General features: G+C 36.3%; 3 protein-coding genes across 4 annotated transcripts; 2 read left to right on the top strand and 1 right to left on the bottom strand.

Annotated features, from left to right (window-relative positions):
- Nucleotides 1-6: 6 nt before the first annotated feature.
- On the top strand, nt 7-2,379 carry LOC107869272 (receptor kinase-like protein Xa21). Its single transcript, XM_016715820.2, has 2 exons — nt 7-1,835; nt 1,940-2,379. Exons 1-2 carry the CDS (start codon nt 296-298, stop codon nt 2,275-2,277), a joined length of 1,878 nt encoding a protein of 625 aa, XP_016571306.2. The 5' UTR covers nt 7-295; the 3' UTR covers nt 2,278-2,379.
- A 94-nt stretch (nt 2,380-2,473) lies between these two features.
- Nucleotides 2,474-16,699, bottom strand: LOC107868372 (CBL-interacting protein kinase 5-like). 2 transcript variants are annotated; one of them, XM_047410586.1, is made up of 2 exons: nt 15,368-16,699; nt 2,474-3,177 (listed from the first exon to the last, which is right to left on the bottom strand). In XM_047410586.1, the coding sequence occupies exons 1-2, from the start codon at nt 16,520-16,522 to the stop codon at nt 2,917-2,919; spliced, it is 1,416 nt and encodes a 471-aa protein (XP_047266542.1). In that variant the 5' UTR covers nt 16,523-16,699; the 3' UTR covers nt 2,474-2,916. The 2 variants fall into 2 exon arrangements, with proteins under 2 accessions (XP_047266542.1, XP_047266543.1); XM_047410587.1 differs by lacking the exon at nt 2,474-3,177 and adding an exon at nt 4,665-4,794.
- On the top strand, nt 3,658-5,904 carry LOC107868373. The gene is made up of 2 exons (XM_016715064.2): nt 3,658-5,279; nt 5,577-5,904. Exons 1-2 carry the CDS (start codon nt 4,787-4,789, stop codon nt 5,585-5,587), a joined length of 504 nt encoding a protein of 167 aa, XP_016570550.2. The 5' UTR covers nt 3,658-4,786; the 3' UTR covers nt 5,588-5,904.
- Nucleotides 16,700-17,425: the final 726 nt, after the last annotated feature.

Here is a 17,425-nt window from a genome sequence, read left to right on the forward strand (position 1 = left end):
AAACATAGGTTCTATCTTACCCAACATTGAAAGACTTTTTCTGGGTAACTTAACCAATTTTGTTGGGACTATTCCTCATTCCATCTCCAATTGTTCAAAACTTACAATTATTGATCTTTCAGCCAACAAACTCACTGGCTCGATTCCCAACTCACTTGGATATTTGACTCGTCTAAAGTTACTAAATTTAGAGGGAAACAATTTAACCAGCGACTCATCATTAAGCTTCCTGACTTCCTTAACCAATTGTAGAAACTTAACATTTCTATCTCTGTATTTGAATCCTCTAAATGGCATGCTTCCTGCCTCCACAGGAAACCATTCCACATCTCTTAGAACATTTGTCGCCAGCAGTTGTAAAATCAGAGGGCGAATTCCAAATGAAGTTGGGAACTTAAGCAGCTTATTAGACCTTAGACTTTCTGGAAACAACTTGGTTGGATTGATTCCCACAACAATTGGCAACATGAGAAACCTTCAGTGGTTCAACTTGAGTAGCAACAAACTTTCAGGATTTATTGGTGATCATATATGTAACTTGCAGCATTTGGGTGATATTTACTTGGGTCAAAATCAACTTTCAGGATCTCTTCCTTATTGTTTAGGGAATATTACTTCCCTTAGGGAGATACATCTCAGTTCCAACAAATTGAGTTCCAATATACCACCAAGTATAGGGAAACTTCACGATCTAGTGGTTCTTGACTTACCGTCAAATAACATGGTAGGTTCTTTACCTCCAGAAATTGGAAATCTAAAGGTTGTAATAAAGATGGATCTATCGATGAATCAATTTTCAAATAGAATTCCAAGAGAAATTGGAGGATTGCAAAATCTGGCACACCTTACTTTGAGACACAACAAGTTGCAAGGATCTATACCTGACTCAATGAGCAACACGGTAGGTTTGGAATTCCTAGACCTTTCTCATAACAATATATCTGGAATCATTCCTATGTCTTTGGAGAAACTTCAAAACCTGAAGTATTTCAATATTTCTTTCAACAAATTGTACCGTGAAATACCCTCGAGAGGTCCTTTCAAGAACCTCTCAAGCCAGTTTTTCATCTACAATGAAGCATTGTGTGGTTCTTCAATATTTAGTGTCCCGCCATGCCCCACTTCATCAAATCACAGATCAAATCGGAAAAAATTGGTAGTTCTTTTTATTTTGATCGCAATTGCAGTTGTATTTGTTCCTATGACCTTTGTGCTCCTATGGATAAGGTATAGAAGAGGTAAAAGTGCTCCTCAGCAAGCTGACTTATTGTCTACCGTAGTAAGAGAAAGGATTTCATACTATGAACTTCTCCAAGAAACTAATGCACTTAGCGAGAGTAATCTGATTGGTTCTGGAAGTTTTGGCTCTGTTTACAAAGGCATTCTCAGAAATGGAACTGCCATTGCAGTTAAAGTGTTCAACCTGCAACTAGATACAGCATTCAAGAGTTTTGATACGGAATGTGAAGTTTTGTGCAGCCTCCGCCATAGGAATCTCGTAAAAGTCATTACTAGTTGTTCCAATCTTGATTTCAAGGCTTTAGTTCTCGAGTATATGCCTAACGGGAGTCTTGAGAAGTATTTGTATTCGCACAACTACTTCCTCGACATCAGGCAGAGACTAAGCATAATGATAGATGTGGCATGTGCATTAGAATATCTCCATCACGGGTGTTTGTCGGTTCTGATTCACTGTGATCTAAAGCCTAGTAATGTCTTGCTGGATGAGGATATGGTTGCCCACCTAAGTGACTTTGGCATTTCAAAACTACTTTGTGACGATGAGAGTGATTTATACACTGAAACCTTAGCAACACTGGGTTATATTGCTCCGGGTACATCTCTTTGTTTCGCTAATTAATTGAACATTAACTATTCCTTCCTTTTTTTTCCCACTTATAAAGCATATTGCATCTTTAAATGAATTATTTGACTGTAGAGTATGGACTGGATGGACTAGTGTCAACAAAATGCGACATCTATAGCTACGGTATCATGTTGCTGGAAACGTTTACTAGGAGAAAGCCTAATGAGTTTGATAGAGATCTTAGCTTGAAGCAATGGGTGAGTTATTCACTTCCAGAGGGAGTAATGGACGTCGTAGATGCCAACTTGCTAACATCAACTGGAAATCGCTTACAGAAGGAGCTAGATGTTGTGGCATCAATCATGAAAGTTGCATTAGATTGTTGTGCTGAATCTCCGGCAAGAAGGACAAACATGAAAGATGTTGTAGGGATGCTGCAGAAGATCAAGATTCAACTTCTTGCATGCTAAGCATGTTCTTGGAATCTCTCGTCGCTTCAAATCACTTGTTTGTTGCAAATGTCTGCTAAATTAGTGGAATAATGTAAACATTTCTTTCTTTGCTTTGTTTTAGCACTTGATATCCTCTTAATATTAATGTTGCAAAACGGTGGAACTTGTAAATATAAATTGAATAACTAAAACCAAATTAATCCTCTTGAAAATCTCAAGCAGAATAATTTCTTTAAAATTGTTAGAGGAATTAACATGAATACAACTAGCAATTAATACAGTAAATGTTTTACATGGGAAGCACTGATGACATATAACATCAAGAAACAAACAAAAAGATCAATGACAAAAAATGTTTTCATAAAGCTTACATGATAAGAAAAAAGGGTAGCTCGGTGCACAAAGTATCTTGCATCCACCCAAGGATTGTAATGCAGGCAACTTGCATGACACAAACATCAGCGACAGATTTCACAACTTGAATATGTGACCTATAGGTCCCACAATGATAAATGAAGAGGAAAGATATTTAAGTTCCTACTCTTCTTTCAATACAGTACAAAATCAACCTCCTTTCTTCAAGGTGTTCCAAATCAACCAATTAAGAATAAAAAAAATGTTAATTCCTTCCCCACTACACTTTTTGTTTTCATACTTTTACCTCTGAGTTTCATTTTCTTGATTTTCCACTACATGTTGTTGCTCATTGCCTTGCCATGTCCAAACTATATCTTTTAATGAAGGCTTTAAGCCTTGATCACAAAACTTCATGTATTCTACAGTGTCTCCTGATTTTTTTTTCACTTCTACAACATGGAAAGCTGGCGTAATCTCAAATATCTCTGCATCAATTTCTAGTTGCCCTTTTCTCCCTTGCTTGCTTCCTTGCATTTTCACCGTCCCATCTTTCTTCTTCACCTGTTGAAGATATAACGAAGTAAATAAAGTTTGTTCATAGAAACACGTAGAATACATGTAGGGCCTCACACATGTGTCTACTTGTTCAACTTTATACAAGTTAAATGACTATTTGTGCATACCCGAATTTGGAGAGCATAAATCGATGCCAGATAAGGCAAAGTTAAATGGCACGTTTATGTATTATGCCTCTAAAATATTAAGCTTTTATCTAAGATGGTCACAAATCCGAAGCCACATAAGGTAAAGGTGCTCAGATTAACCTTTTATATGAGATGAACCTGCAAGTCGAGCAGAAATTATACAGTGTGAAATTAACGGTTGGACTATCTTAGTGAAATTTCCGACTTCTGTATTGCACAATTTCATCATAGTATGAGGACACATAAAAATGAATTTTACGTGCTCGAATAATAAAAAAAGAATTAGACTTTTGGAAAGTCTGGAGTCACACTACAAGTGTGATCATTATGTGTGCACTATTACATTGGTTCACTGTGTGCACAAAAGTTGGCTACCAGTGCACGTGAGTTTGCTAGTTTGTTAGGTGGTTGATGAGTTGTGTGATGAGCTGGAAGGTTAAGTGTGTAGTGTAGTGAGAAGATTTTAGAAGATATATCTCTATATATAGGTGCAAATTGTAATAACACAACGTGATTTTTACAGTTAATAAAATTTCTTCCTTCCTTCTTCTCTGTCTAATGCAGCTTGGTAAAACCAAGCTTTATATCAGTTGTTTGGTAAAATTTCACATGGTATCAGAGCTCCAGTTCTATCATGGAGTACGAGAAACAATCTATGGAGTTTAGATCTCCATTTTAGTAGAGAAACAATCAGCTTGAAACTCTGAATTGTTGTAGTTTAGATATGTCTCTGTTTTTGAGAAAGTTGTTAGTAGTTTTTTCTATCCCTACATCTAATTGATTTATTGTTGAAGAGTGAAGAATGACACCTAAGATAGATCCCAGTGATCCTTTGTTCATAGGTACATCAGATGTGTCTGGAGATACGTTGATTCCAATCAAGCTTGTTGGCTCTGAAAATTATACTGTGTGGAGTATATCAATGAGGATTGAGCTATTGGGAAAAAGGAAATTTTGATTTGTAACTGGTGCGTGCAACAAAGAGATGTATAGAGAAGAGTTGCATGAATAATGGAAACCTGCAATGCCATAGTGCTGTCATGGCTAATGAGTTCCGTAAGTTCTGAGTTGTCGACTGAGATTGTGTATGCCACTGGTGCACGAGAAGTTTGAGAAGATCTGAAGGAAAGGTTTGATAAGGTGAATAGAATGAGATTATTCCAACTACACAGAGAAATCAACACGCTGATGCAAGAACTGATTCAGTAGCTACTTACTTTACCAAACAAAAAGGCTTATGGAATGAATATGACGATGTAATCCAGTTTGTCCAAGATCTAAGGATTATGCAGATCACCTTGCCCAAATGAGGTTGTTACAGTTTCTGGGAGGATTTAATGATTCATATGAACAAGGAGACAAATTTTGCTCAAAGGAGCTGCAGCTTCTCTTAATCAAGCATATGCTGTGATAGCTGAAGAGGACGAGCTGCAACAACTTTCCTGCTCCTCCGTCACAATTGATAAATGAGAACCTATTGCATGCAGATGAATAGAGGTTCAGAAGTAAGCCACAGAAATCAGAATTACAAGGGGAAGAAATGTGAATACTATCACCTCACTGGACACAAAAGAGAAAATTGTTACAAGCTGATTGGATACCCTGTTAACTGGAAATTGAGGAGAAAGATGAGTAACAGTAATGGATGTTCAGAAGGATTCATGCCTCACAATCCAGTAAATGGATATGGAAGTCAGGACACTGGAAGATTCAATGCCACTAGGCACCCTGGGAATCAATATGCAAGCCAAGTTAATACTCAGTTTTCATCTAGTACATTCAATGGACAAAGTGTTGGTGGAGATGCATATCAAAATGCTTCAAATAGTCAAGTTGGTCCCAAGGAAATCAATAATACAATGCTGGCAAAAGGTCACGCCTTCACTGATGGGGAGTACAAGCAGATTATGGAACTTCTCAATAGGGATCAACAGGAGATGAAACATGCTAACATGTCAGGTATAGCTACCTGTTTATTTTCTCATAACTAACAGCAAGAATGGGTAGTTGACTCTGGTGCTACTCACCATATTGCATCAAACGATTATAAGAGCAGGAGAAGATAAGGCGAATCTACCAAATGTATCTAGAGCTGATATATCTCACAGTGGAGAAGAACTAGTTTGCAAAATGATACTGTAACGGATGTGCTATTTGTCCCTGATTTTAGGTTGAATTTTCTATCAGTTTCCAAGGTTACTAGACAACTGTCATGTTTTGTATCCTTTTATCCTGACTTCTGAATGCATATTTCAGGATCTTTATAATGGCAGGGTGAGGGGAATTGGTAAAGAAAAAGGAGGATTATACATTCTTCAAGGTGTACAGAGAAGGGAGAATACTTTTGAAGATAAAGAGAAGCCAGTAGCAAGCATTATGATGCAAGACAGCATACTATGGCAAAAGAGACTTGGACATCCATTCACACAAGTGCTAAAGTCACTAGACTTGTTGAGCCCTTGTAAAGATTCTGAGCTACTAAATAAATATCATGTATGTCCTCTAGCCAAGCAGACTAGATTACTTATTCCTGACAGCTAAACTAAGTCCATCATGTGTTTTGATATTGTACATATGAATTTGTGGGGACCTATAAAACACCCACTTTCGATAAAAAGTTCTATTTCTTAACTATTGTGGATGATTGTAGTAGGTATACATGGATACATTTGTTGCAGCTTAAGTCTGAGATCATTATTGCTCTCAAAGACTTTATATTGATGGTTAAAGTTAGTTTAGAGCTAATGTGAGGGTCAAAAGAACTGATAATGGCACTGAGTTCTTTAACACTCAGTGTAATGATTTGTTCAAAACCTTAGGTGTATTGCATCAAAGAAGTTGTTCTTATACACCACCAACAAAATAGTGTAGTGGAAAGAAAACGCAAGCAAATCCTGAACATAGCCAGAGCTATTAGATTTCAGTCATAAATGCCTATCATAATTTTGGGTCTAGTTGTTCAGGCTGTTGTCTACCTGATGCTCCATTAGTGGTAGGAGTCCATATGAGGTACTTTTCTCTAAGGTACCTTCCTTATCACATCTAAGGGTACTGGGTTGTTTATGCTATGCCTCAATATTGCCTAAAGGTGATAAGTTCTTTGAGAGGTCCAAACCTACAGTGTTGATGGAGTATTCAACCACAGAGAAGGGATACTTATTGCTGGATATGAACTCTAACAAGTTTTTTGTCAGTAAAGATGTTATTTTTCAGAAAGATGTTTTTCCTTTTTCTGAAGCTGAAGGCAAGAACAAATCCATAGACTTTTTCAAGTCATATGCAAAAGATGGTAGTGGTGATGAAGAGTTAGTGGATTTACCAGATATTGTTGATGATCTAACATCAACTGTAGGAGAATTACCTCAAAGTACTTCAGTGTTTGATCAATTAGTGGATATAGAAGATCAGTCGACTGTTCAACTTGATGAATCAGCTCCATTATGCACAGATAATGCAGAACCTATCACTTATAGAAGAACATCAAGGGTGGTTAAAAAAACTATTTGGATGAAAGATTACTTTGTACCTGGTAAAAAGAAGGGTACAAGATATCCAATATCAAATTATCTGTCCTACAGGAATGCTACATCTAATTATCAATACTATGTGAGTAGTTTTTCAGACCTGGTTGAGTCTCAGTACTTCAATAAAGCTGCCAAAGATAATAGATGGATAGAATCCATGAAGTTAGAAGTTAAAGCACTTGAGGATAACAATATATGGGAAGTAGTTGAGTTGCCCTTAGAAAGAAAGCCATTGGCTCAAAGTGGGTATACAAGATCAAGTGTAAAGCAAATGGAGATGTTAAGAGATTCAAAGAAAGACTAGTAGCTAAAGGTTACAATCAACAGGAAGGATTAGACTACCATGACACTTTTTCACCCGTGGCAAAAATGGTGATTGTCAGATGTGTCATTGCACTAGCTGTATTAAGAGGATGGTACTTGTACCAAATGGATGTGTACAATGCTTTTATATAGAGAGACTTAGATGAAGAAGTGTACATGCAATTACCTAAAGGCTTCCAACAGGAGTCATAAATGAAGAAGTGTATATGTTATTACCTGAAGGCTTCCAACAGAAGGGGAATAATAACGTCTGCAGATTGCTTACATCCTTATATGGGCTAAAAAAAGCTTCTAGACAATGGAATATCAAGCTAACTATAGCTCTCACTATTGCAGGATTCCCTCAGAGTACCTATTACTGCTCATTATTTACATGTAAAAAAGCAGGAGGAATGGTGATAGTCCTAGTATATGTGGATGATCTACTAATCACCGGAGATAATGACAATATGATTTCTGAAACCAAAGAAGTATTACACAAACAGTTTAAGCTCAAAGACTTGGGAGAGCTCAAATACGTTCTCGGAATTGGAGTTTTGAGGTCATCATAGGGAGTCATTTTGAATCAAAAAAAATACCTGTTGGAGTTGATCTTAGAAGTTGGTCTAGCTGGTGCAAAACCAGTGTCTATACCTCTGGAATACAATGCTAAGCTGGCATCAGTAGAGTATGATGAAATTACAGGGGGTATAGGTGATGTGGTTTTGAGAGATGCATCTCATTATCAAAGAGTGGTGGGAAAACTTATGTATGACACTATAACTATACTAAACATTAGCTATGTTGTTTAAACATTGAGTCAATTCGTCCAGAGGCCTAAGATATCTTACCTAGAAGCAGCTTACATGGTGATCAAATACTTAAGGTTCAAGTAGGTCAAGGAATCTGGTTGAAGAATCAAGCTAATGACAATTTAGTTTGTTGGTGTGACTCATATTGGGCTACTTGCCCCAACAATAGGAGATCAGTGATTGGATATGTGGTTTAATTTGGTGGTTCCTTAATATCTTGGAAGTATAAGAAACAACACATTGTGTCTAGAAGCTCAACTGAAGCTGAGTACATAAGCATGGCTTCAGCTATAGCTGAGCTTACCTGGATAGAAGGGTTGTTTGTAGAATTACACTCTGTTTGGATGATGGTTTGCCATGTTTTCATAATGTACTGTACAGTATGGTATGGTATGGTATGGTATGATATGGTATGGTATGGTGTTTTATAGTGTAGCACAAGATAGACTGTATCATTCACTGCTGTTTAATAATAATTTTTTTGTTTGGTTTGATGGTACTATATCGTAATGGGTAAGTTTACTAAAATACCCTAATTATTATAAATTTTAAATTTATCAATAATTATTAATAAAATAATTTTATTTCTATAAATTTATCACAAATTATGTCTTGTAAATATATTATGTTGTTAAATTTATAAAACTTCTAACAAAATTAAAACTTTATATTGTTTGTTATCAAATAACACGTACAGTGAAATAAAACATTAATTTGGCATTGAGTTACTTTCAAATAAAATAATATATACGCACAGTGATAAAAAAACTAGAGAAATCAAGAAATGCAAATAGCACAAAAGAAAAATGAGTAGTACAAAAAAGAATTTGTTAGCTCCATAACAGGGATTCATATACTAAATATACGAAGACCTCCCCAGAACACAACAATTACACAAAATCAACAACATACACAAACACAAATAAAAAATAATCAAGGTTCGAAACAATTCAACCTGTAATGATATGTTGAAAGAATACACGAAGAAATTAAAAAAAAAAAAAAACTAGAAAGGGAGAACGAGCATAAGAGGAGACAACAGAAAAAGAATGCAGTGAAGAAAAATAAAGAGAAAAAATGTAAAAATAAAAATTTAGGGTAAAGGGTAAAATAGGATTAAAAAATATTAAGTAATGGCATAATCGAAAAAGAAATAAGAAAACCATGGGATACCATCAAATCGGTGGTTCTAAAAAATTAGAGATTCCATGGTTACCAAACCATGAAAAGATACCATACCATACAATACATTTTAGAAAACAATCCAAACAAACATGGTTCCCTTGGTAACCGTACCATACCATACCATGGGAAACCACCATCCAAACAGGCACTTAAATGTCATGATTCCTAAACCTATTATAGTGTTCAGTGATAGTGTAATTATACAAGATAGCAGTAAGCTTCTTGTTTATTCAATAATGGAGGAAGTACAGAGTTTGATAGTGTTTGTAGAAGAAAGGAAGGAACAGAACTGAGAGAGGAAGAAGATGAGAGAGAAGAGTAACTGCCTATATTCATTGTACTTCAATCTGTAAGTCATATACATTTATAGGCTAGAGATTAGGCTAACTAACTAACTAACTAGCCATTAGCACTAGTGTAACTAACTGAAAACAGTTATAACAGAAAAACAACTAGTCTATTATTGCTTCTTCTAGATCCTTCCACACTTGAGAACTCTTTCTTTTGTATTCAACGCTCCCCCATAATCTAGGAAGGTGAAAAAATGTCACACATTCCTAGCTTGTGATTTAGATGCACTTGTTGAGCCTTGGTGAGGCCTTTGGTCAGCATATTGCAGGTTGATCTTGTGTAGCAATATAGTTTGTAGTGATCATCCCTTGGCTTATCTTTTCTCTTATGAAGAAGCAATCAATGTCAATGTTTTTAGTTCTATCATGGTAAACTGGATTGGCAGCTATTTGAATAGCTATTTTTCTGTCACTAAACACCTTGAATGGCAATTGTACTTCCATTCCAATTTCCTTTAGCAAGCCTAATATCCAAACCAGCTCAGTTGTTACAGCTGCTAAGCTTCTGAATTCAGCCTCAGCTGAACTTCTGGAAACAGTAGCTTGTTTCTTTGACTTCCAGCATATAATTGACTTCCCAATTTTTACAAAGTAACCAGTCACTGATCTTCGGGTTTGAGGACATGATGCCTAATCTGCATCACAGTAGGCACTCACCTGATCACTTGGTTCACTAGATAGTAACACACCCTGACCAGGTTGATTTTTAACATATCTCATAACTATGATTGCAGCATCCATGTGAGACTTTTTTGGTTCTTGTAGAAACTGACTTAGTGTCTGTACACTAAATGCAATATCAGGTCTAGTCATGGTTAAGTATAGTAACTTTCCAATCAGTATTTGATGTACACCTTGATCTACAGGAGGATCATCGGTAGGTTGTAGTTGTTTGACATAATCATCAAATTGTTTTGAGGTCAGTTTGGCATTATAGTCGATAGGAGTAACCACTGGTTTACCTGCTGTCAATCCCAACTCTGATAGTAAATCTAAAGTGTACTTCCTCTGGTGCATTAGTATCCCTTTGCTTGACCTTGCAAATTCTATACCAAGAAAGAACCTTAACTCACCTAGATCCTTTATTTTGAAGCTTTTTTGTAGCATAACTTTTGCATCTTCTATCAGTTTCAAGCTATCACCAGTGATTAGCATATCATCAACATACACAAGTACCAAATTGATTCCTTCTTGTGTCCTTCTTATATACAGAGATGGATCATATTGAATTTGAACAAACTGAGACCTTAGTAAGACTTCTGATAGCTTCGTGTTCCATTATCTAGGTGCTTGCTTTAATCCATATAGGGATTTGGTCAGTCTGCATACTGAATTCTCCCCCTGACTGGAAAATCCCTGAGACAACTCCATGTATACTTCATCAGAGAGGTCACCATTTAGAAATACATTGTAGACATCCATCTGCTGAACAAACCAATTTTTCTTTGCAGCAGTAGTAAGAATAGTTCTTACAATTTTCATCTTCACAACTGGTGAGAAGGTTTCTTTGTAGTCAATCCCTTCTCTTTGTCCATAACCCTTTGCTACAAGTCTGGCTTTAAATCTTTCCACTTCACCTGAAACATTATAATTCACCTTATATATCCACCTGCAACCAATGGTTTTTTTACCTTTAAGCAAGGAAACAACCTCCCAAGTGTGGTTGGAATTTAAGGCCTCTATTTCAGTCTTCATTGGATCTATCCATCTAGGATCTTTGCAGGCCTCAGAGTAGCTTGTAGGCTCAGTAACAGATGAGGTTTTCACCACAAAACTCCTATAAGACTGAGATAGTTTATCATATGATACATGATTAGCAAGAGCATGAGGTACCTTCTTTGTATTCTTAGAGACAAAATCATTCATCCATGCTGGTGACTTCCTTTCTCTAGTTGATTTCCTTTGATCTTAAGTTGTAGATGGTTGAGTTGCAGGCTGTGTAGTATTAGGAACCCTTTGTAGTTGATGTTCTTGCTGAGTATCCTCTTGATTTTCTTGATCTTCTTTGATATACCTTGTTTATGGTCTGTCTAGTAGTAGGTACATGAGGCTGTAGGTGTTCTTGCTGGTTCACAATGTTCGAAACCTCTTGATATGAGACATTTATAGGAGCCTACAAGGGTCCCATAACATCACTTGCTGCTGAATATTGATCTTCTAATGGAAACACATGATAGGGAATCTGATCATCAGCTGCTTCAAGCTTAAAAGGAAACACATCTTCCCTGAAAGACACATCCTTGATAACAAAGAAAACATTAGTAGATATGTCATATAAGACATATCCCTTCTTAGTACTCAAATATCCCATCAACACAGCTGTTCTTGATCTTGGTATGAGCTTGTCAGACTCATTTAGCACCTTAGCATAACAAATACAACCTATTACTCTTAGGTGCTCACAAGATCGTTTAGTACCATATAATTTCTTATATGAAGTATAATAATCAATACTTGAATTAGGTAACCTATTTATGAGATACACAGTAGCTAAAACACAATATCCCCAAAACTTAACAGGTATTGTTGCTTGAAACCTCAATGCTCTTGTGACTTCTAGGATGTGTTTGTGCTTTCTTTCAGCCACACCATTCTGTTGAGGTGAATAAGAACATGAGGTGTGATGTACAATACCCTTGGTTGCAAATAAACTATTGCATAATGAGTTCACAAACTCAGTTCCATTGTCAGTTCTAATTACTTTCACAGTTTTGTCAAACTGTGTCTTAACATACTCAAGAAATTATTGTATCTGCACATACACATCTGACTTGAGTTTCAATAAGAACAACCAAGTAAACCTTGAACAATCATCAACCACTATTAAGAAAAATTTATTACTATTCATAGTAGGAATTCTATAAGGTCCCCATAGATCCATATGTATTAGATCAAAACAACATGCAGACTGAGTATTACTTGTAGGAAAAGGAAGTCTGGTTTGCTTGGCACAAGGACAGATAGTACATTTCTTTACTCTATCTTCTACTACATGAAATTTAGTAGGTAGCAACTTTAAAAGTATATTAGAGGAGGCATGTCCTAATCTTCTATGCCACAGATCAACCTCAGCTTGGGCTTTACTTTCATCAGCTTTAGTAGAGACTTTTGTTGCTACTGCAACCTTCCTTTCTTGAGTATTCACTAAGAGATACATACCTCTATCAAGCTTACCAATCCCCCTCACCTTTCCAGTACAAAGATCCTGGAAAACACAAAAATCAGGAAAGAAGTTCACTGAACATTTCCATTCCTTGGTCAGTTGTGATACTGAAAGCAAGCTGCATGTAAACTGAGGAATATGATACACATTTTTTATACTATTTTCAGCAGACACATAACTAGATCCCACATGTGTAACTTCAGTAAGATCACCATTAGGTAAATACACCCTTCTTGGCTTATCTAGTTTTGTTATGGACTCATTCACTAGTAGGTATAACTTTCCAACCATGTGATTTGTGGCACCAGTGTCAATTATCCAATTTCCTGACTCATATGAAGATAGAAATACACTAGTACTTGCTTTTTCAGCATTTTTTGTCTCAGTAGAAATGCTAGCACCACTATTTTTGTTGATCACCTTCAGGATTTGATCATATTGTTCCTTAGTAAAGGTTGTTGTTCCTATCTGACCTAGTTGATCCAACTTCATTTCAGACTCTTCTTGATGGCATCCATCATTGAACCAGTTACTTTGGACAGACCTTGAATGTGTACCTTGCCTTGTAGTCATTTCTATAGTATCTTGAGAATCACTAGTCACCTTGTATGCTGCATTAGCTCCTTCGGACCTGAACCTCTTTTTGAACTTGTGATCTTGAGGATATCCAACTAACTTCCAACAATTTTCCTTAGTATGACCTTTTAGCTTATAGAAGTCACATTGCAAATTGTAGTTCTTCTTGAATTTTTGTGTCCTATTATTTCTTGTAACATGGCTAAGTCAAGACTTCTACCAATGCCTGCAGGACCAAATCCTAGCACACCTGCATTAGTAGATATAGATTTTTGGCTTTCATCACTGATTATCATGGCATATGCCTAATTGACAGTAGGCAAAGGAGCCATACGTAGTATCTGACTTCTAGCCTGTGTATATGTTTCATTTAGTCCCATGAGGAACTTAAACAACTTCAGTTTTTGTAGATGTAGAACAAACTCCTTGGATTTTTCACAATCACAACCAGGATCAGGCACAAGTGCCTCAAATTCTTCCCATAGATCCTTCAGTTTTGAGAAATAGTAGGACATAGAAGTTGTTCCTTGAGATAGTGTTGCTATTTCTTTGTGCAGATTGAAAGTTCTAGCACCATATACTTTGTTGAATCTTTCAAGCAACTCATTCCACACAACACTTGCAACTGATGCATACATAATTCCACCTAATAACTCTTTAGACACAGAGTTCATAATCCATGATAATACAATAGCATTTACTCTTTCCCAGTAGTTTCCTAGATCAGAAGAAAACTTTTCTTTAGTGAAAGAACCATCAAAAAGTCCTAATTTATTCCTTCCTAATAGAGCTACATGCATAGACCTAAACCAGATAGAGAAATTTTCCACACCAATCAATTGAAAGGAGATGATCTGTGTTCCACTAACATCTGAGGGACTGAGAAAGAGAGGATGATTGTAATCCATTGCAGTAACAGTTCTTGCATTGCTGGTTGATCCACCACCCATTTCGACACCATTTTCCATAACTTTAACCTTCAAATCTTGACTCAATAAATCCTTTAAGAGCTTGAAAAAATCTAAATATGTGATTGAGCACTTTCTTCAATCTTCAGAATCGACTAAGGTATAGCTAGTTTTGATCTAGCCAACCTGGCTTTGATACCATGTAATTATACAAGATAGAAGTAATCTTCTTGTTTATTCAACAATGGAGGAAGTACAGAGTTTGATAGTGTTTGTAGAAGAAAGGAAGGAACAGAACTGAGAGAGGAAGACGATGAGAAAGAAGAGTAACTGCCTCTATTCATTGTACTTCAATGTGTATAGTCATATACATTTATAGGCTAGATATTAGGCTAACTAACTAACTAACTAGCTGTTAGCACTAGTGTAACTAACTGAAAACAGTTATAACAGAAAAACAACTAGTCTATTATTGCTTCTTCTAGAATCTTCCACACTTGAGTCCTCTTTCTTTTGTATTCAACAGATAGTAAGTCTGCCATATAGTTAGCAGAAAATCCAATCTTCCATGAGATAACAAAGCATATGGAGATTTATTGTCATTTTATCAGAGACAAGATCAAGAGTGGTTTAGTGCAGACTCTACATGTCTCTTCACAACATCGGGTGGCTGACATACTGAATAAAAGCCTTGGCCACGACCAACATTCTACACTCGTAAGCAAGCTTGGTGTGCTTAATATTCTGCACCCTTCAGCTTAAGGGGCATTGGAAAGTCTCGAGTCATACTACAAGTGTGATCATTATGTGTGCACTGTTACATTGGTTCACTGTGTGCACAAGAGTTGGCTACAAGTGCACGTGAGTTTGTTAGTTTGTTAGGTGGATGATGAGCTGTGATGATCTGGAAGGTTAAGTGTGTAGTGCAGTGAGAAGATTCTAGAAGAGAAGGTTCTAGAAGATATATCTCTATATATAGGTGCAAGTTGTAATAACACAAAGTGATTTTGACGGTTAATAAAAATTCTTCTTTCCATCTTCTTCTCTGTCTAATGCAGTTTGGCAAACCAAGCTTTGTATCAGTTTTTTGGTAAAAGTTCACATAGACCGGCCCATAAACGAGCATGGTTGGACATGTCGAATAATAATCAAGTAAATAAAGTGTGTTCTCCCTAACAGTTTAATCATTAAAATGAGATAGTCATCATACAATTCTGATAGTATACCTTAAAACTCCCCATCGAAGCTACTTCCTCTAGCCTCGAGACGATAGTGGATGCGGATTTTTGTGTCGTGAATCTAGCATCCGATCTACAGCTCTTATCTTTCTCGAACAAGTTAGAGAGATCAAAAGCAGGAGAAAGAGAAATGATATCAAAAGCATTCAAACAAGTAGGCTTCATTGTTGATGGACTTTGCTCTTTGTGTCCTGAAGAACTTTCTGCATCTGAATCATCCACAATATCGAAAATACTACGAGGAGATTTGTCCTCTTTTTGATCCAAAATTGGTGGTTTATCAATTTGTTTGAATCCTTTCTTGAACCAATTATTGTTCATTAGCTTAGCTAATGTGATTCTTGAAAATGGATTTGGATCAAGAATTCTTGAAAGAAGTTTTTTCACTTCAGAAGGGAAATGTTCAGGACATTTGAATTCCCCTTTACTAATTTTCTTATACATTCCCATCAAATTTGCATCATGGAATGGAAGGTAACCAGCTAACAAGACAAACAAAATGACCCCACATGACCAAATATCCGCCTTTTCTCCATCGTACCCTCTCTTATTTATGATCTCTGGCGCGACGTATGCTGGAGTTCCACATGTCGTGTGGAGGAGTCCGTCTTGTCTTTTGGTCTCGTAAAGAGCACTCAGGCCAAAATCGGAGACCTTTAGGTTTCCGGTTTCATCCAGGAGTATATTTTCAGGTTTCAGGTCGCGATGATAGACACCGCGGCTATGACAGAAATCAACTGCCGCGATTAATTGTTGAAAGTATTTACTAGCAGCTGATTCCCTAAGCCTCCCTTTAGCAACCTTATTGAATAATTCACCACCCTTAACATATTCCATTGCAAAATAAATTTTTGTTTTGCTAGCCATTACTTCATAAAGTTCAACAACATTTGGATGTCTAATTAGCCTCATGACAGAAATTTCACGTTTGATTTGGTCAATTAGGCCAACTTTCATGACTTTTTCTTTGTCAATTACCTTCACAGCTACATTTTGGCTTGTTTTCAGGTTCCTTGCATGATAGACTTTGGCAAATGTACCTTGTCCTAACAATTTACCAATCTCATATTTATGCATCAAAATTGTACCCTTTTTCTCCGTTTTCGCGACCTTCGTGCTCATCGTGGAGGACAGATGATGCATCAAAAGCGCGTGGAGAAATAGAAATTATGGCCAATCATCATCGCGTATTTGCCTTGTGAATTTCTTTTGTAGCATGGATTCATGGGAACATTTCTTGAATTTTGAGTGATGAGGATGATTGAAGGAAGCTAGGGGGAAATTAGCCAGGGTTAGAGGAGGTGTGTTTTTGTGTTTGAACAAATTTTGTGGTATTTATGACATCAAGATTTTGGTTGGTTAGTATATATAACTGATAATAAAAATATAAAAGGCCTATATTTATACATATTTGTACTCATATCCTATCCACTTCATTTTATATGACACTATTTCCGTTTAGAAAGTCGAATAATTTTTTCATATATTTTGTTAGAATTTAAAACTACATATAAGAAGCTACTCCATCTGTTTTAGTTTATGTGATATACATTATATAGTGTTTGATTGAGCATAAAATTGAAGAAAAAACTAAATTTTTGAAACTTGTAATCTTAAACCATGTCATGAAATTTCGATAGCTATTAAAACAGGTGTCATCAAGGGACCATTTCTTGACCGGTGCATGTCATCCTTGCGCAAAGATCATGTTAATTATTTTTTTCCCTGCATTATAGAAAGCTAAAATGGTTTACTCCATTCAGTATGAATATTTCAAATTTTATCATTAACCATTTAGCATATGCTGATGACATTATTATCTTTATAGGTGGAAATTCCAAATCAATCAACTTGTTCTAAAACAAGTTAAAAGATATGAAAAAGTGTCTGGACAGAAGTGAACCAAGAAAAAAGTTTTTTCATTGCAGCTTCTAATACTTCCACTAGTAGAATAAATAGAATAAAAGATCCCAATCTTTGAAGGGGAGCCTTGGTAACTGGTTATGTTGCAGCTATGTGTCCAGGAGGTCACAGGTTTAGGCTTTG

Source organism: Capsicum annuum, chromosome 4 (genome assembly GCF_002878395.1).
Source record: "Capsicum annuum cultivar UCD-10X-F1 chromosome 4, UCD10Xv1.1, whole genome shotgun sequence".
Classification (NCBI taxonomy): Eukaryota; Viridiplantae; Streptophyta; class Magnoliopsida; order Solanales; family Solanaceae; genus Capsicum; species Capsicum annuum.

Excerpts from the sequence above, each read along its gene's own strand:
- LOC107869272 (XM_016715820.2), top strand. The coding sequence starts at position 296 with ATGCTTCCTGCCTCCACAGGAAACCATTCCACATCTCTTAGAACATTT. Across the intron at positions 1,836-1,939 it reads ACTGGGTTATATTGCTCCGG|AGTATGGACTGGATGGACTA; the intron begins GTACATCTCTTT and ends ATTTGACTGTAG.
- LOC107868373 (XM_016715064.2), top strand. The coding sequence starts at position 4,787 with ATGAGAACCTATTGCATGCAGATGAATAGAGGTTCAGAAGTAAGCCAC.
- LOC107868372 (XM_047410586.1), bottom strand. The coding sequence starts at position 16,522 with ATGCATCATCTGTCCTCCACGATGAGCACGAAGGTCGCGAAAACGGAG. Across the intron at positions 3,178-15,367 it reads CTTCGATGGGGAGTTTTAAG|GTGAAGAAGAAAGATGGGAC; the intron begins GTATACTATCAG and ends TATCTTCAACAG.